The sequence below is a fragment of the Mastigoproctus giganteus genome, chromosome 8 (genome assembly GCF_048544385.1).
Source record: "Mastigoproctus giganteus isolate SK-2022 chromosome 8, ASM4854438v1, whole genome shotgun sequence".
Taxonomy (NCBI): Eukaryota; Metazoa; Arthropoda; class Arachnida; order Uropygi; family Thelyphonidae; genus Mastigoproctus; species Mastigoproctus giganteus.
The window spans coordinates 163584523-163605904 of record NC_143582.1 but is presented as its reverse complement, the minus strand read 5'-3'; the positions used below and the strand labels follow the sequence as shown (position 1 = coordinate 163605904).

General features: G+C 34.5%; 1 protein-coding gene across 8 annotated transcripts in view; it reads left to right on the top strand.

The window, feature by feature from the left end:
* LOC150081977 (fat-like cadherin-related tumor suppressor homolog) overlaps window positions 1–20445 on the top strand; it is a 1021521-nt gene extending 1001076 nt beyond the window's left edge. For 5 of the 8 annotated variants that reach the window (XM_090379029.1, XM_090379028.1, XM_090379027.1 and 2 more), the window contains one exon: window positions 19221–20445. In XM_090379029.1, the coding sequence (XP_090235155.1) occupies window positions 19221–19891 (671 nt within the window). In that variant the 3' untranslated portion in view covers window positions 19892–20445. Of the gene's footprint in view, window positions 1–2351; window positions 2388–10713; window positions 10785–19220 lie in introns of all 8 variants that reach the window. The other 3 variants (XR_016547261.1, XR_016547260.1, XM_090379030.1) reach the window with 2 other exon arrangements.
* Window positions 20446–21382: the final 937 nt, after the last annotated feature.

Here is a 21382-nt window from a genome sequence, read left to right as displayed (position 1 = left end):
AAGATCTAGCAAAATTGGGTCAGTTGGCTGAGAAATAGCAGTTTAAGTTTAACATCGGCAAATTCAAGGTACTGCACATGGGGGGGAAGCAGTAACCCTAGAGTAACTTATTAACTATGTGGTACTACACTCATTATATTAGAGAATGAAAAAGACTTGGGGTAATTGTGCAGTGAGAAGAAATTCTCTGTGCAGTGCATATATGCTGCCAGGACAGCTTGTGAGGTTTTGTCAGTGATATACAGAAACTTTGCTGCTAGGGATAAGGAGGTGATTATCCCTTTGTTAAGGCCATGGTTAAGTCACCTCAGGAAGAATGAAGATCTGCTAGAACAGGTGCAGAGGAAAACCAGATTGGTTAAGGGACCAAAATGGGTGCACTTAGCTAGAAAGGCTTCAGTTCTGCAAATTGCATCTAGAGGCTAGGCATCTGTGGGGAGATCTGATTGAGGTGTTTAAAGCCTTGAATGGATTGATTAAGCTGAATGTCAGTGGCATTCTTACACTTGCAGAGACTACACACACATGAGGGGGCATAAATTCAAGTTGAGGAAAGATGGTTGCAGGATAGAAATTGCAGGTTTGCCTTTAGTCAGTGGGTGGTTGATTGTTGGAACAGGCTTCTTTCTGTTGTTGTGTTAGTGGATGGGTTGAATAAATTCAAGGGAGAACTAGACAAATTTTTGGAGTCAAATTACGGATGGATAAACTGGTTTTTTTGGCTGCCACTATATGAGCTTGCTTTCTTGCATCATTTGCCATTACTACTGCTAATATTATTTAGAAACTTAATTTTAGGAACAATGTAAATTAGTTCGAGAGGCACAGAAAAGGCAAGATCAGTTATTATTCAGTGCCCCAGCTAATAATTACTTGGTTCTCTAAATTTGAAGCATCTGTGCGGGGTTAGCATTAGTTGAGGCATATGATGCAAGAAAGCAAGCTTATACAGCGTCAGCCAAAGAAAAAAAAAAAAACCTTCCCATTTCACCCATCTGATCACTTCAAATGTTTGTCTAGTTTAGCCTTAAATTTATTTAAGCTATCAACTTCCACAACAACAGATGGAAGTCTATTCCAGCAAACAACTGCCCATAGGCTAAACACAAACTTCCACACATCTATTCTACAACTGTCTTTCCTCAATTTGAATCTATGCCCCCTCGGGTTCTTAATCTGAGCAAGAGGAAGAATCCCTTCAGCATTCAGCCTGTTCAAACCATTCAAGTCCTTATACACCTCAATCAGATCACCTTGCAGGTGCCTAGTCTCCAGATGCTGCAACTTGCAGCATCTGTCTACCTTAATTGTTATTATGGTCAATTAATTTTTTGTATACATAAAAATATTCCCACTTCTAAATATTTCACATGCCTCTGCATCTTTTCATAGCATGAAGAGGAATATGGACTGTTGTCATAGGCCTTGAAACTTATTGTGAATTTCATTATGCAATTTTTTTTTTGAAAAATAACTCAAGAAAGAACACCACTAAAATGCTTTGTCATTCTTTGTTCTGTTATGACAATATGTCTCATTCTTATTTTAAAAACTGCCATTTTATACCTTATTAATTATCAAATATCATATTTTGTTAGTGTAGGTTATTTCTTTTTTATGTAATTGATAACCATTAATAATTATTAGAAAACTATTTTAAAAATTTCAGTCCATGAATCCATTCATCCTTATTAAGGACAGTATTTATCATTTGCTAAAAGCAAAAAAGTGATATTTTGCACTTAAATGTTCTGGGATGCAGCAAGTTGCCTTCTGAGTGTAAAATTTATTTTCTAACATCAGTTTATTATACAGCTAATAGAGACAACATAATGTGCATGTACTTTTGGAATAAAATAGTAAAATAATTTGGATGTTGTGATTTTTGCTTATAATATTGTCTTGTTCACAGTTAACCACTTGCTTCTGAAGCAGTTAAACTAGTTACAATTATATTTAAGATTAATTTTAAAATAACTAAATTTGACAAGTTTAATTACTAAAAAATCCAATATTGTCACTGAATATTTGAGACGGTTGGGTATGTATATCCTTTATTAATTATATCAAGTAAAATGGATAGGTTCATTTGCAAAGTAATTAAAGTTATTTCACATGACTGTTACTTAAATCTGCAAGCCATTCCTAACAATAAAAATTCTTTATTGAAAAGTGAAACTGTATATAAAAAATAATTTTCATTTTCATAAAAATAAATTTTAAGAAACTTTATAAAAAAATTGTTAAATTAATTAAAACTAGAAATTAAATTTCTGTACAGGGTGATGTATATATTTGTCTAATTTGCATGGTTTGTGATTTTAACACACTGATTGTCCATTTCCTGACAGCAGATGACAGTAATGAATCCAAGGAGAACTGTAAAGGTACTAGAACCATTCTTGAAGCATATCGTATTTAGCTTTTGCTAAAGATCAAGCAGGAAAAATATGTTTTCCATATTCCAGCCATGCATGATGATGGCTATAAGTGTGCAAAAAGTAGCATGACCTGCATTATGTGTTTGCATGTATGGAAAAATATGAAAAATATTTTGCATGTACTGTACTATGCACGCATTTTAAACATTAAATATGGCATTACATGTTTAAATATTTATGTAATTTTTCAGTAACTAAAAAAAGATATATACTGCTAAAATAATATATATATATATATATATTATTTTTTAATGTATAAATGTATTTACATTTTAAAGTATTTAAACATTCTGATTTTAAAATAAGACAGCTTAAAAAGTTTATTACTTAGGTAATACATTAATAATAGTAGATCACAATATGACCAAAGTTGGTTATAGAAAAAAATGGAAATTTTTTTTTATATCATAATATATGGATCTCTCTCTCTCTCTGCCCCCCCCCCATACGTAGATGTCTTCATGGTGAGTTGGCTTAGTACTGCACTACTCTGAATAAATAATACTTCCCTGTTGAGCAGTATCATTGCTTTATTTTTAGTTATTTTATTTTTTCTGTAATATTACGTTGATCTCCCATAGGTAGATGTCTTTGTAGTGAGTTGGCTCAGTGCTGCAGTTATTTATTACTAAATAACTACTCTAAATAAATAGCATTTCCCTGTTGAATAGTATCATTACTTTATTTTTAGTAAGGTACCACCACCATTACTAAAAAACTAGTAATAGGCATAATTGAGAGTCATAATTGAAATAAATGATTATGAGCAAAAGTTGAAATAATTGATTATGGCCTTTTCATAATCAATTATGTCCAAATTAGATGATTATGAAATTTAAAAGATGAAAGCTTTAAAAAAAAAAAGAAAAATTAACAATGGAAGGATTCAGAGAACAATTGAAAACAGCCAAACTTTGATTGTTTTCAGTTAAAATATTTTTCAATCATAGTTTAAATTTCATTAAGATCAGTATTTTGCAAAAAATTTCTACAATAAATTTTATGTTCTGAATTACATCATTGTCAAATACCTGTAATACTGGAATGCTTGGTGGAGAAATAGTAGCCAAACATTTAGTAATAGTATTTGCATTTAACTGTATTCACCATGCAGTGCAGTGAAGCCACAGGCTTTTGCTGCACTGACAAAAAAAAAACAAGCAGATAAGAAAATGCGGCGCCTCCGTAGCCAGGTGGGAAGGAGCAGCAGTGCATAGCACACGCTTCTTGATTAGACTGGGGTTCGAGCCCATTACCACCAGATCCTCCACATCCTCCGTTACCACGGAGGATGTGGAAAGGTCAGGGAATGACCACCGCATATCCCGGAGCAATATGGCCTTAGTTGCTAATGCTCCTAAAAACCAAATAACTAACTAACTAATAAGAAAATGCAAATTATGTGCTTCCCTCCTCATATAGGTAACTATCCGGTTGACCTTTTAATTTATTCAAACTGTCAGCCTCAACTACCTGCATGATTTGGTCACTCCCAGACAGCATGCTGTGGAGATGCAACATGTCCAAACAGCAATTGCAAAACTCATACTCAATCAGAAGGCAAGGCAAAAACTCCACAGTGGCCTAATTGCAGGGGAAATAATCCAGCATACTCCAAAGATTTGTGACCTCTGGAAATTAGGAAAAAAAATACAGAAATACAAGACTGAAAATAAAGTATCTTTTCAAGAAGTTAGAAGACAAGTAAAATCAAGCATTCCAAAAACCACTTACACTTCACCTACCCATAGTCACAAATCAGTAGCATGTCAGACAGAAGTGTCAGTCTCTTCCGACAAAGTGATCACTAACTGGACTCGATCAGCACTATTGACTCAGCCTACATCTGAATCATAGTTAGTGGACCAAAGTAATAATACGCCACTAACAATTCCAACTCAAAACCTAACCCACAGTAAGGTGGCAGAAAAATTGCATAAATCAGATCCTGTGGAGGTGAATACTGCTGGAGCCTAGCAATCCAGAGTTAATCATTGTTTAGTTAGAAAGTACCTTGTTCAGGCACAGAGCTTTTTTCTTTTGGCTGTCTAGATCTGTGTTTAGGGCCTGCAGAATGGTTTTGACCATGGCTCTGCAGGTCCTCTGTAGGATACCAGTACAATATGAGGTAATTTTTCAGTACCTGCAGTATCATCGCAAGAAAAATCTACCAGCTGGAGTGGGAAATTACTTTCTGAATCTCGATTTACTGGAAAAAGATGATATTGCTAGGCTTCAGAGTGAGTTTATAAGTGATGATTGGCAACAAGACTGGAGTGAATCAGAGTTATATAGAATTACAAATAAATTCGTTCCTCATGTCTCGGAATATAATAAACACACAAACTGGTTTAATCCTGGTCTAAATGTTAATTTTCTGATAACAGGACACGGGAGCCTTAACAGCAAGTTATTCTCTTTGGGTTTGGTTAGCTCTTCTCTCTGTCATTGCAGTGCTCCTGAGACTGGAACATCCTATTTGACTGTAACATCTATCTGGATATTAGACATGAGCTGCAGATCCTAACTGAGATATATGATTCAATCAATTTGGCTCAGTTCTTAGAGAATAATGATAATTTTTTGGCATTATCTGAATATGCAGATGAGCTATTTAACAGAATGAAACCTATAATGAATAGAGATATACCTAGAAATGATGACACAATTGTGGTCCACTACTTAATTAGTATGCATGTGGATTCTAAGATTAATAGAAGACAATGAAAAGATATTGAGCTGGTTGTTTCATGAATGGAATATTATATATAGTTGTAAATAATCTGTGGACCGAAATTAAGGGCCCATGTGTCTGCCCAGATTATTGATTCTGGATTAAAACCTGGAAATTGTATTGACAATGTGTTGAATGTATTTGTGTGTTAAAAGACTGCCAGTTTCCTTTGGTTGGCATTTGAATTGTGGGGATCTGGTTTTTAATTTCTGTGATTTTATTTTTAAATTGAAGTGGTGGTGCTGGAACTGTACTTTGCTGAACTGGTCATGCTTGAATTAATGTTTTGCTTTATTGCAAAACATTAAACTATAGTCCTAGTAATATTAGGGTTGAATCAGACAGATGATTGGTTTGATTGTTTTCGGCAGTGTTATGTTATTGAGAGCATATTATGTTTCTCGAACTTGGATTACACTACTGATACTTAGCCACTCTTCATGAGACTTGGTGTGTACATGGTTGGATTTCTCTTCTAAGTATGTGACATTGGCTCATAGAAGTATTGTGGAAATTGTTGATAGGTTTGTTCCAATTTGTCGATCTGCCAGTTGTGGATGAAGCAAGATCCTTATGTCTCTGGATTTAGCTTAATGTAAGAAATAATGTTTTTACTCATTTGATCTTGAATTGATTGTATGGGCCAAACTTAGGATAAGGTTTGATTTATATGTATTAATTGTTGATTCATTGGGAAATGTGGAGAAACCTGACAAACCAAGCATGGAACAGATACATGCTATATGTTTATGTGGCCTTTTGGGTATATGTCTGTTGGTTAACCTACCTGATAGGGCTAATTAACGTGTATCTTCTAAACTGGATGGAGTTTAAATGATAAAGTAGATATCATCATTATCGCTTCATTGAAGAATGTTAGAGTTTTCTTTACTGTCTTATTCAGAATGTTCTAACTGATGGCTTATGTTTTGTGATTACTTCTTGCATAAGTGCAGGAGTGAAAGTACCCTTCCTACAAGGGATAAATTAAATTAATCTCCAAAAACGATTATAGTTTTGATAACCAAATTTGGTATTAACTTATTTGTTGTAAATAGTGATTTGTCTATTCTCTAGTTTAGAGAAATGTTAAATTGATGGCTTTGTAAATAATGTGTATATTAGTTTTACTATTATAAATCAACAGGGATTACCTTTATTTTAGATATAGGAAGCTTCTTTTCCAACTCTCCTAGTCCAACTCACTAATAATTCTTGAGGATGGCGATATCTATTTTGTAAACCAGGTGGGACATCTTATTTCTTTTGGTCCTATAGCTGGACTTCAGTGTTAAATTTAGGGGTCTAATAAAATTGGATTATTCTCTACATTCCTTAAGTCAGACTAGATTATTCTCTACATTCCTTAAGTTGGATTAGTTTTACTATTTATCTGGTTGTTGTTGTTTTGTTTTTTTTTAGGAGCATTAGCAACTAAGGCCATATTCCTCCGGGGATATGCGGTGGTCATTCCCTGACCTTTCCACATCCTCCACATTTAGTGGTCACGACCTTGAACCCGCTCTAATCAAGAAGCGTGTGCTACATACTGCCACTCCTGCCCACCTGGTTACAGAGGCGCCTTATCTGGTTGTGTGGCCTTATCGATTTGCATAAGTTTTGTCTACTAGTGTCTTATATTCTTTACTCTTTGAACTCTTGCTTTCTTTCTCTTCTGGGGATGCTTATTTCTTTCATCCCCCCCTTGCTTTTCTTCTCTTTCCCATCCATTCCTTTACTCCTACTTCCAACGTTATGTTCCCTTCTTTTCATTTTCCTTATTTATTGGGATAACAGGTTTTCTTGTTATCCCACTAAGAGTCTTTGCCTGATAGTAATGTTTTGCTTTATTGCAAAACATTAAACTATAGTCCTAGTAATATTAGGGTTGAATCAGACAGATGATTGGTTTGATTGTTTTTGGCAGTGTTATGTTATTGAGAGCATATTATGTTTCTCGAACTTGGATTACACTACTGATACTTACTGATACTGGGACTATGGACCAGTAGTCCCTGGTATGCCTTCACATGGCTTAGAATGGGAGTCAGGGTGCAGTGGGCAGCGTTTGCTACCCCCCCCCCCCCCCCCAGCTGTGAAGTTGCCAGGTGCCAGCACTCAACACCCAGCATAACACACACACACACAAACTTTACACATCAATACTTATTCACACTTTCTGGCTTTGGCACATTTGCTTTTCAGACACTACTGTGGCACATAGGGGATACCGCCCTGGAGACCATCTCAAAAAACAAGAATACCTTGAACAAGAAATTCTGCATTCCTTTTATCTGAGTGTCACCCCATCTCTGTTATCCCAACAATGTTTGCATTTGATGTCTTGACCTGCATTTCAATTTCATCAAATTTATTTACTATAATCCTAGCATAGGTGTACATGCAAGTATACATGCATCTGTTCTTACTCTTCATTGCCCTAACACAACCCATGTATTTACTTGTTTCATGATGACTCCCAGCAGTCCTTGAAATCCCCAGCACCTTGCTTTCAAGACTGCTGCTTGTTCCAATAGAAGTAATTCAAGAATCACTTTCACCTCTAGCTGCTTCTGTTGTTAATCTCTTAATCTGCATACCCACCCCAAACTAGCAGTTTTCTGACCCACCTAACACTGCCACAATAGCATCAGCAAATATCCTTGCACCCTTTCTATTTAAGTGTATCCCATCCCTAAAGAAACAATCTCTCCTGTTAACAAGCACAGACCACGCTGAGAAAAATTCTACCCCATGAGCCTTGCACAATCTCTTTAGCATTGATTGACAAGGCTCTCATCTTGTACTCCCCCTATCATGTCTGGACAGAATTGCAGACACTTTCAAATTTAACCCTAACTAGCAACTTTTCTTCGATATTTCCCCATACTTGTTAAGTAAGTTTGCAAGATCTCCTACTCTTAATCTCATTCATGCCAATGTGGAAAACATTATCACCCTTTTTGTTCACTTGAAGGATAATATCTGCTTTACAACGTCATCAACTTTGGCCCCTGGTTTTAAAAGGAGATTATGACAGCTTAGGAGCTACATGTTCTGTGTCAACAGGGGAGATAGCACATAGAGTGAGAATACATTGAAATTAGGTATACTTTTAAAGCTATATAACAGAAGCCATAAATACATATATACCACAAAGAGAATATAGCATGAAGAGGATGCCAAGATAGACAAATAATGAGCTAACCAGTTTAATAGAACAGAAAAAGACAGCATGGGAAAATTACTGTGATAAAAATTACTAAAGCTATAACAGTTATAAGTTGATTTGTAATAGTATTAAAAAAAGGTTAGGTGAATAAGCAGATTATGAGAAATCAAAGAATGGAGACAGAGTTTTTTACAAGTGCGAGTACAAAGATTAAAAGAGCAAATCAGATTGGACCCTTGTGTATTGGGTGTAAGAAAGTCTCAGATAACTGAGGTGGGCTGATATTGCAGATGAATTGAATAGGTACTTTTCATCATAATTTATGCATGAAAGACCATTTGTGGTGTGGAGAAACTGTGGGATGAAGCTGCAAGCATGAAATTAGTGATATCGAAATTTCAGATTATTTATTAAAAAAAACTTATGAGCCTAAAGGCAGACAATAGCAGTTGATAGCATATATCCAGTAATTCTGAGGGAAACAGTGAGAGAGTGTATTGAACCATTAAGGTTAATTATGAGGGTATCACTGGACTCAGGAGAGATTCTCTTGGATTGAGGAAATGCCACTGTATTACTAATACTTAAAGAAGGTTCAAAGGGTGAAGTGGATAACTACCAACTGGTCAGACTTCAGTGGTGGCGAAAATCATGGAAGCAGCAATTGAGAATGCACTACAGGATCATTTCAATAGAAATGGAATTCTGAAAGAAACACATCATGGGATTGTAAAGGGAAAAGCATGTTTAACCAACCTGGTTAGCTATTTGACAGTGTCACTCATTAGCTGGCTCTAGCAAATAATTTGACATTGTTTACTTGAATTTCAGCAGTGCATTTGATTCAATCCTGCATGACGAGTTGCTTTATAAATTGGAACATGTTGAAGTCACAGAGAAAATCTTTAAATGGATCTCAGGATGGCTTCAGGGTAGGAGGCAGAGAGTTATGATTAATGGTTACTCCTCATATTGGACTAACATAAGAAGTGGAGATTCCCAGGAATTGGTACTGGGATCACTGTGGATTTTTTTTTTTTTTTTCCTTAAATGACATTTATGAAGGGATACTGGGCATGATTTCAAAATTTGCAGACAACATCAAGGTCAGTAATGCCAAGCAATGCTTCATCAGGATGATTTTACTTCAAGGATAATCAGAAAAGTGGCAGCAAAATGCAAGGTATTAAGGAAACAGCAACCTCAACATAACTTGTACAAGTGGTAGAGTTAAATTATATAAAGGATAAAAGGATTTGGAAATTATGATATGGTTAGACATGAAATTCTCTAAGCAGTTAGACAGGCTGCAAGGAAAGCCCATTGTGTTCTACAAATGATTTATCAAATATTTGCTTATAGAGATGGGGAAGTCATAATCCTCTTTAATGCAATTATAGTGTCAGCAGGAAGCAGACTTAGTTTGACTGCCAAGGAGTGAGGAGCTGGTATCAGTTCATGCCTTGGTCTGATATTAGGATCTGGCAAGGATCCTGAAATGTTACTTTTGTATCAAATTTAGTGTAATTAGATCCCAAGCACTTAAACTAACTTTGATCTGTTCATATAAGAGGGTTTCATTACATTATTTAATCAAATGCAAACATGAGACACTCTCTCTCTCTCTTTCCACTCCCCTCAGTCATTAAAAATCTCACAGAACATAATTTGAAAACTTATGCTCTAGGGAGGAAAAATTACTCACATTTCTGCAACAGTTTACTCCCCAAAGTTCTTAGACATGAAACAGAAAAATTAAAAGCAGGCAATAAATCTGTCCACCAAGCAGTTTCAGGACAAACCTTGCAGATCATCTAACACTGCAAGGTTTTGAAAACAGCTCTTACTCTTACTTGGGCAGGTGCTGCTAGACCAAATTGGCATCCATAATGAAGTGATTAAACACCTTTCATCGGATTGTGTAAATCATCTGCTCCTCCTTTGTGATGAAATCTTTTGTTAAACAACAATTTCCAAACTTCTGGTGCAATGCAATCATCTTTGCCTTCACTAAGCCAGGAAAGAATTCAAAATATAACGAACTGTGGCACTCTGTCTGACTAGTTGTTTGTACAAAATAAAATCCTAGAAACAATGATCAGTGCTTGTTTCATATAGTACTTAGAAGCAAATTACCTCTTCTACAGGATGCAGTCCCACAGAACAGGTCCATACTGGACCATTTCATTAGACTGGAAAGGTCTAATCAAGGTTCTTTCCTAAAATGAGAGCAACCTGGTGTCTGTCTTTTGATATGGAAAAAGTGTAGGACACAACTTGGCAATATGATGTTATATAAAAGATCTCTATAACTTTGGTCTGAGAAGCCTCGTCCTATTTTTCATTAGAAACTTTTTATTCCCTAGGTCATTCCAAGTTTGTGTAGGATCCATCCTCTCTGTCGGCCATTTTACCAAGAGGAGGGAGTTCCTAAAAGGTCAGTTTTAAGTGCTACACTCTTTGGCATCAGAATTTCACCACAGAATAACTTCCTTTTGCAACCCTAAGCATATTTTCTCAGGCATGCAACATTAGGGTTTTGAATGACAATTGCAACAAACCATCGCTCAACACAACTCTTCAGTTAATGGCCTCCTGTTCTCGTTAGAGAAGATAATTTGCATACACTTTCACCACAATCAGAATCTTCATACTGAACCTGAATTGAGACTTGAACAAACTGTTATTCTGGTCCTGATAATAATATATATGAGACTCATAATAGATAAAAGCTGGATTTTTTTTTTTTTTTTTTTTTTCAGAACAATCATTACGTAAAGCAAAAAGAGTCTTGAATACCCTCTGTGCTCTCCTTCCCCGACACTTCATAAGGTGTACACCAGTGTGCCTCACTTTGTCTCTATTATTCACTTGTGGGAATAATCGTTGTGTGTTTGATTAAATTATGGGCCACAGTTTATCTACCAAAAACAGTGTACTTCTGGTGGTCAAGTATAGCATGAAGTTTTGTAGGTTAAAAGGTGTGAAAATTCATGAGACTCCATTTATGGGTTAGCTGGAGTTCTGCAGTAACATACAAGAATACCTGTATGTACCAACCAAAAATATACAACTTTTTATAAATTTTTGTGCCAATATATCAGTTACATAAAGTACTTATAATGACATTAAGAACTCCTCTTGAACTATCAGGTGATTCCTATACACTACCAGGTGATTCTTATTGTTACTGGAGAATATTGAGAATTTCCTGTCGAGAATTTCCTAACGAGAGTCCGTTATGTGAAAGCAGTTGTCTCTACATTATGCTTTTAAGCTGAAATCCCTGCCATACACCCTACATAAACATTACTTTCTAAACCACAATGGGAAAATGTGCATGATGAGATTCTTTAGACAGTCAGCTGTTCCATTCAGTAACCGCATTGAAGAGTTACTCAGAGATTTACATATTGTGGTAGAAAAGGTTGTCCAGTTAACAGAGCAGTCCCTTCCACCTTGGCATTTTCATGTGCCAGAATATGACTTCTCTAAAAGCTGGGAGGAAATGCTGATATGCATTCTGTCTACTTAAGAACTAAGAATATCAGAAGTCAGAATATTAAGCACACCAAGCCGAATATTCTGACTTCTTTCCTAGTCTACAGAGACAGTGGCACAAAGTTAAAGCCATGTATGATTTCTGCCATTGCCTTTCCCACCACTGTATCTGAAAAAAATTACCTCCCCCTCAGAATGAAACATATACACTGCTGAATTACGCATTCTATAGCTAGCCTTGGTTCATGTCAAAACTTGCTGCCTTTGAATTACATTTCAACCTTTATTAGCAATAAGGTATAATCCTCATCCAATCCCACTTGGATCCGATCCAGTAGATGATGCATTCTCTCTGTGACTGTGAATTTGATTATGTTTCTACCAGATCCCCTAACCATATTAAGGAAAATGACTTTGGCTGAAAAAATTGCTGGCACATCAGCAATTTGTACAAATAATCTTGGCCTACTAGTTCCCTATAGAGACTATATGCAAATGATACATAATGTGATATATTCACAATGGCAGGGTTCGTGGCATGGGCAGGCTACAAACAAATTATAGTATATTAAGTACAACTCTGCATAGAGAATGGATAAGATGACTGCATAGGATATAGTCATCTTATGCATTCTCTTCTATTTAATGCTGATAACTTTCCTGTCTGCAAGTACTGTGGCAGCACTTCAACCATCCAATATGTTTGCAATTGGCCTCATTTTAATAACATGTATCAAAATGAAATTGAATGGCCACCTTCTGGTGATAGGAAAAGTATGAGGGTTTTCCCTGTTTTTTTACAATAATACTATATCTTTTATCAGTTTTAGCCATCTGATTTTATAGTAGCAGCACTATAAATTTATAGTGTTGTTACTATGATATTTTATTTATTTTCTTGTTAATCATAAGGCTGGCTAGCATGAACTTTTGTGAGTTAAAGGGTATGAAAATTCATGAGACTCCATTTGTGGGTTAGCTGGACTTCTGCAGTAACATACAAGGATGCCTGTATGTAAACAACAAAAAATATACACTTCTTTATAAATTGTTGTGCAATATATTAGTTACATAAAGCACTTATAATGACATCAAGAACTCCTCTGGTCCTTTGGAACTGTAGTGGAGTATACATGGAAATTTTTTATTAAAAATAATTTAAGTATTATTCAGAATTACAGGTCGACCGTCACTAATCTGGCAGCATTGGGACCTGTGGGAGTACCAGATCACCGGTGGTTTTTTTAGCACATAGAATTTACCCAACAGCTAACCACCTCATCCTACCTTTAACACGTTAACTGTCAAGCTAGTTTAAGAAAGAAATTCCCCAGGGGCCAAAAAAAAATATTTAGCAAATAATTTGATTAGTAATACTAAAATAAATATTGTAATGTCAGTGTTGTTGTTTTTTCGCTTAAAATATCAAAAAATAAGTCTTTTTTTTTTTTTTTTTTATGTCACATATATGTGGCCAATGTGGCCCAGTAGGTTACTTTATTTCTTGAGAAGCCGTGTCGGCCACATACACATGAAGGTCATTTGTGATTAGTTTATTGCACATGCGGCGATCGTGCAATAAAATTAATTGCAATAAAATAAACTCTTAAACATTGCAATAAGTTTGTCAGTATTGTTAGAGATTTTGTGCAAACAAGTTCGTTAGCACGCTGTATTATCCATCATATTGTGTTGTATTTTTCCGTAAGTTTGTACAAGTGTGTTGTAAAAAAAAAAAAAAAAAAATCTAAAATGGAATGGCTAAAAGAAAATTACTAAAATAAGAGGAACTGAGAGAAATTGCTGGAATTTACAATTAAGCAGACTTAAACTGCTCACAGACACACCGCTGTCGAGTTTTTCCAGAAGTTCAACTTTATCTGTTATGGACAATGTACGGTATTTGTGCTTTACACCACGAGAGGCACTTCCTTTATACATTGGGACCATGGCTCGGGCTAAATGTGAGCAGGTTATAATAATAAATGCAGAAAAACATGTGGGAATGGCTTGCCAGTGTTTGCGGGTTTGCGCCAACAGCTGATGCTGCAACCAACACCACCAAAACAGTAGCAGCAGGTCAGTGCGCCGACCCGGGAAATTTGAAATTACGATCGCGGAAATTATGTCCGAATTGGCAGTGGAACCGGATTAGTGATGGTCAACCTGTATTTAATAAATGTATATAAAGTAATTTTAATGTAAGGTCATAAAAGTCCAGTTTATCAAGTCATTCTGCTGACTCTGTTTAACAAAAAATGCATCTTATGATACAGTACAGTGTGTTAATGTTATATATATATATATATATATATATATATATATATATCTCGTATGTAGAAAGTGTGAAGAAGAAGATTTTTGTTTAAACCTATTGAATCTACGGTATACACCAGAAGTGAACTCGACTAAATGGATAAGGAATGTAGCGATATATGGTAGGATGAGACGACCAGGTAAGATATGAAAAAGAGAGAGACAGATTGTAGGCAAGAAATTAAAAATAAAGATAAGAAATGAAAAGGCGACCAAAATAAGATTACATTTCAGTGTCTTCATCAGAGGCCATCCACCGAAATTGAGAAAGACGGCAATGGTCTTTCTTCTGTTTCTGACATGTTCTGTATGCCATGGTACAGGTGTGCTGTAGACACATGTTAAGAACGAAATTTGAAATTTTGCGGCAAGAATAAGGTCTAATAAATTGTGCCAATAAATGTAATTATATTATGCAGGGCATACAGATCATGGATGACCTTATAGAAGCAAGTAAAAAGAATTGACAAAACTAAAGTAATGATATCGGAATGAAGGAATAAATGTTTTTTCAATTCTTTTTACTTGCTTATGTAAGGTAAGGTCATCCATGATCTGTATGCCCATGTAATATAATTACATTTATTGGCACAATTTATTAGACCTTATTCTTGCCGCAAATTTTCAAAATTTAAAATTTTGTTCTTAATACGTGTCTACAGCACACATGTACCATAGCATACAGAACATGTCAGAAACAGAAGCAAGAATGTTGCCGTCTTTCTCATAATTTCGGTGGATGGCCTCTGATGAAAACGCTGAAATTGTGAAAAACACTGCAATGTAATCTTATTTTGGTCACGTTTCCATTTCTTATCTTTATTTTTAATTTCTTGTCTATTATCTGTCTCTCTCTTTTTCATATCTTACCTGGTCGCCTCATCCTATCATATATTGCTACATTCCTTATCCATTTAGTCAAGTTCACTTCTAGTGTATACTGTAGATTCAATAGGTTTAAACAAAAATCTTCTTCTTCACACTTTCTACATACAATATATTTATATATATATACACATTATGGCTGTAGGGTACATTTTGCTAATGCAGTGTCCCTGGTCCATAATTAACATTATCTTCCTTTTCGTACTGTTACACTCCACCCTCCATGATTACTTAGCTTCTTAATGCTATTATTCTTTTATTACACAGTGGGGCCTCGTACCACGAACATAATTCGTTCCACGAACCGGTTCATGGTATGGAATGTTCGTGGTATGAAACACGATTTCCCATAGTATCCTATGGGAAATAAATTAATTGGTACTGGACCCTCCACAAAAAATAGGCCACCATTTACATATACTATTTATTCTTCTTCATGGTTCCCACTGTTCGTACACAAATTCGTACATGACCACGAAATATCTCGTGGTCATGTACAAATTTGTGTTCTTTCAATACTTACCCGATTGAAGCCGTCAGAAGCAGTGAAGGGTCACCCAAGTGAAGCCGTCGGAGTGTGGTAAAGTAGTGCATTCATCACAATATGGCTCTTGTGGCCATTTGCCAGTGGGTGCGTTTCTTGGAATATTTTTATCTGAGACAAGCGTCAGCTGACGCCTGCTTGATACCTTGCATATTGTTGTTGCCTGGTGTTCTTTCCTGAGCACTGTGCTGCACAAAGTTGTCTGTTTCGTTTTCAAGAATTAATTATGGATAAGAAATTATGGATAATTAATAATGAAGAATTAATTATGGATAATGACTGAAGAATATTGCAGTTCTGATCAAGATAATAATTCTAGGAATATACAACATTGAATATCTCATTGAATACTTCAATTTGTCCCATAATCAAGCACCGTATTACAGAGCATAAAAGCAATAAAAATCGTTATTTAAAAAATTAGTATTTTTTGACACGAAAATAAGGAAAAATAGTAAAGTAAGAGGTTAAAACCCAGGTTCGTGGTACAAAAATTTTGTTGTATGGGGCATTCACTGTACGAAGCCCCACTGTGTGTGTATGTATATATATATATATATATATATATATATATATATATATATTTAAATAATGACAAAAGTTAAAATATAATAAAATAAATAAATAAATATTGAGCTTTCATTAGAGGCAGCAACATGCACATCCTCCATATGAGGCCAAGATATATCCAATATTTTTAAAATAAAATAAAATAAAATAAAACATAAGCCAGTAGTATGGCAAAAACTGTAGAGCGAAAATTAACATAAAAATAACCCAAAATAAAACGAACGAACGGGAAAGGGAAAGTAAAGGTAAGACATAAACAATAGCCAAAAAACCCTATATAATTTAGCGCTTTAAATCCAATAAAAAAACTGATATAAAATTTAAAATAATGCCAATTACATAATAATTTAGCAGTACCCCCAGAAAGGTACCAGTTCTGAAAGACGTGAAATATCACCAAAAAGGGTTAATGGAACTACTAAAGGATAACAAAATCAAAATAATAGACTGACCATTATGCCCTTGACTGAGGACCACGAGGCCAATAATGGTCATGGAATAGCTGCATTTCAATCGCTATATAAATCGTCATAAAGGCGAAAAGATCGAAGAACCAAACCACCCATTCCTCCTTAATCGATCCACCAATGCAGAGGGGATTTGCACCGCAGTGGTCCTTATGCAGCAAAAAATAAATTATAGAACAGACAGCACTCTAAAGCAGAGCCACACCATTGACATAATGTAAGCTGAACCAGCTTATATAAAAGAAAATAGAAAATAGATAGCAGCACAGGTGCTGCTTAATTAGCATATGAACCCATTATTACCATTAATATTGGGGCATAATGGTCAGTCTATTATTTTGATTTTATTTTGATTTTGTTATCTTTTAGTAGTTCTATTAAAAGATAACAAAATCAAAAATGAAAATAGGTTTAGAATTGAATCTGATATATGAATTTATTTTTTATAGAAGCATTAGCATTAGTAGAGCCATATGATGCAAGAAAGCAAGCTTATACAGCATCAGCCAAAAAAAAATCCCTTCCCATTTCACCCACCCATTCTTTCCAAATGTTTGTCTAGTTCTGTCCTGAATTTATTTAAGCTTTCAACTTCCACAACAACAGATGGAAGTTTGTTCCAGCAGTCAACCATGATAATACATTAAAATCCCCATGATAAGAATTCCTGATTTGGCCTGCTTTTTTTGTCTGTATAGTTTTTTGATTATACTCATCACTGTCATTAGGCCTATAACATACTCCCACCCAGTACTTTTATTTTATTTTATTTCAGAGTGGCTCATTTTTGCACTAGCAATCTGTGTCTTCTGGTCATTTACTGTTTAGAACTTTGTGCTTCTTAACTAAATCATTACCCCTTCTGTCTGTCCTTTCTGCACACATTGTAATTACTATATTTTAAAAAAATATATAAAAAAAAAGTTCTTGTTTATACTCCGGCACAACCACCTGGTCAGTGGAGTTTACAATAAATCAATCAATACAAATTGTTAATCGTATTTAGCAGTCACGGGCTTGAACCCCAGTGCACTCGTGCTCTTGACCACTCAGCTACATCAATTCTTAATCCTCTATATGATGAGTGACACCATGTTTCTGATACTCCTATAATGTCAGCATCTCATGACAACTAATACCTAAAATTCATCAGATTTATTATTATGCTCTTGGCATTAGTTTATAAGAAACTATATTATGCCTCTTGTTTATGCCCTTAGTAGCTCTAAAACAATGCATATAAATTTGGTAGGCTCATGCAGGCCAACAACAGGCCTTGTAATCTCCCCCCTCCTGTTTCCCTTTCTAGACAACATCCATTTCCACATGGCATCTGTGGTACATCACCAACAGATGTCTAATCTTGCCATAGATTTCACTGGCTAAACACGAACAGCTGACAAAAATACAGACATTTGTGTTGTCTGCCAAAAGCCACATGAGCATCTGAGTTTGTGTCGAGGATTAGCACCTTAAATTTTAAAATGTACAATAAAAACTTTATTATTATTATTGGTTTCTCTCATTTATTTTCATTTGATATTTATTAATGGAGTTTAGCAAATAACAATTAATAGATTACCATTTTAAATTCATTAAAAACTAAAAATTAATTTTTTTATAATTAAAGCAAAAAAGGGGATCACACAGTTGATCATGCGAGTATCTTTGTTAAAATTGATGGTGCAAGTGACAGAAGATTAAAATTATTTCTTTTCTACAGTTTACAACTTATTAGAAAAAAACTAGAAATATCACAAAACTGACCCGATTTAAAAAGCTGACAAACTACATAGTCTCATTTCCAACAATATCAAACACAGCTAAATATTCCATATTGTGGAAATTCTGTACTAACTATGGAAATGTGCTTTTTGTTTGGGGCTTGTACATTTTGCAGTTCTTTTTTAAATGATTTTGAACCAAATATGCCTCTACAATGCATACCATTATAAATTCCATATTTACAACTATAGTTTTTTGCAACTGAGTCAACGTTCAGTCTTGGGCAAGTGTGTTACTTCTATTTGCAGGATGGTAGGAATTGCTTCTACTGCTTGCTATGGAACTCACTATGACACTTGAAAATGAAAATCTTATTTCTTGAAATGATTTTTATTATATATATATATATATAAGTTCTTTTCTGTTTTATTACCTTTCTCTGTATCAAAGAAAGTATTTACTCTTGTTTTGAAAACACTATTCATTAAATGCTTCCTTGAATGACTCTTCATATGTTTATATGAAATAATTCACGTAAACATATGAATATTTATATATTCATATGTTTATGTGAAATAATCAAGTTTTATGAAGTAAATGTAGATTTGATGAGAGGCTGCTAGAAAAATTCTCCACTAAAAATTTCTTTCCCTCTGCCTTTTGATCATATATATTTTCTGATGAAAGGAAAAATATTCTCTCTCATTCAGCCATCATTTCTAATTAGACTAATATTGGATAATATTTTCTTTTATTTCAATGTTTGCTATTGCCAATAAATATATAAGCCTAATTTTACAATATTAAAATAACATCAAGTATATTGATATTTCAATCTTTTTTTTTTTTTTTCACTCTATTATAGGGTATGACTGGGATGTCTCAGACTGGGCTGAGAAAGCTGTATCAGATATCACTAAAGTGTCTCAAAATGAAGTTCCTGATTCTTCTAGTGGACATAGTACAGATACTAATAGTATCATTAGCCAAATTGAGTTGTTGCCTTCTTCCAGAACTGATAGCATTAGTAATAAAGATCCTAATCATACTGTGCATAAATCAGAGTTTCTGACACCTAACTATAGCAATATAAAAGACAGTAATTGTGGTGAGGATGTCAGACACCAGAATATTAAAGGAACTCGTGGACTTAACAATTTAGAATATGCTGAAAGTAGCTTATCTGCAAGCCCATTGAAATATCAATTTCATCCTAATGAATATTTGCCACCTCAGTGCCTGCCAGGTTCTTCCTGGGATAGTTTTGGAAAAAATTTAAGTGAAATGTCAGATGATGATGTTAAAATATATGGCTTTCCTTCACAGGGTGGACGTGGGTTTCGACTTGCACTAGAGAATGGTGACTGTGGTGATGTCAACAGGAACTCTGTATTGGATACACTTTCAGTATCAGTAGGAGGATGTCCTTCCTGTTCAGATTTATCTGCTAATGTATGTGAATTAGAAGACAGTGAAGCCAATTATAGTGATGCAGATACAAGACCTCAAGAGGATAACACTCCTACATTTGTTTGATATGAGTTTTCAGTTTTGTTGTTAAGTTTCAACATTGTTATTGTTCAAGACTGTGATCCTAGGCAGCTCCAGTGCCTCTGTCCAGGGAACTCGGCTGTGCCAAATCCCACATCTCGCAACAGTAGTCTCAGGTGTCATCCAGCCATTTCATAGTGGATCTTTATAATATACATACAACATGCACTTGTGCGCGTGCACACACAAACACACATATACATATATACAAATGTTTATAGCACACTAAATAGAAAATGAATTGTACTTTGGACAGATATTTAAGAAAAAATTTTTCCACCTTTTGTGATAAAGTTTTTAACTACTACTTTTAAAAAATAGAAAAAATTATACAGGAAGATTGTAAAAATGCACAAATTTATCTAAAAATACTATATTGAGAGTTTATTAAGAACTTACAGTTTTTTATAATCAGGTTAAATGATGCAAAGAGGACTATAACTTGGTGCTAAATGAAGTTCAACTACAAAATTACTGTTGAACTTGACTGTCTTTGTAGTTGCAGCCTCTAGATGCTAAGAATTTTTCAGGTCATCAACTTGTGGATAGATTGTATATATTATATATATATATATATATATACCTCTTTTAATAAAGAATTTATTGATGGAAGGAAAATAAAACTATTAAAATTTTGAGACCATAAGGCAGAAAATTTTTGATACCTTAACACTAAAGCTTTGAGACATCTTAAAGTTATTTATTTTTATTTAACCTGTTGTTCTTTAACCCTTTCAGTGATGAATTTGCTGCATGTGGGTAATCCTCACAGTGAATTTTCGATAGCAGTGGGCTCCGTGAAGAATCATAATAATTGAAATGAAAGCACTTCACCTGTGCAGAGTTTAGAATCTATTTATTGCTAAATAGATTCTAAATCCTACAGAGGTGAAATCCTTTCACTTAAGTATTGTGATCAAGATAACCTGGGCAACATGCTGTTCAAGCATATTAGTTTGTGGAGTGAGTTTCCGTGAAATTTTGAAATGGAAGCTTTGTGCATAAATGATTTAAAATATTGTTCTTATTTTGATTTTTTTTTTTTTGCCCAGCACCAGAGTAAAAGTGTCAAACTTCAAATCAGAAGTTTAAACAAATATTTGTTTAAACTTCTGATTTGATTTTCAAATTTATTTTTTTACAAAAAAAAATTTGTAAATAAAATGTGTTGTGACTTTTTTTTTTATGCAATAATATCCTCTATATCTATTTTTATGTTACTTGACTCAAATTCTAGATCTGAATTCCATAGAAATTCTTCAATTTTAACTATTATAAGTCAAAAGGTTAAAAAGTCTGATCTTTGTTGATTTTCAAAACAACTTTCATAGTGCTGTCTATTATAAACTGTCTACAATTATTTGGAGACATAGATAAGAGATGGCAATGTGTACTAGAAAAATTTCAAGACAATTGTACATTAAAAGACATTGTTTGAAGCAACCATCAAAATGCAGACATATGTAGATACTCTCC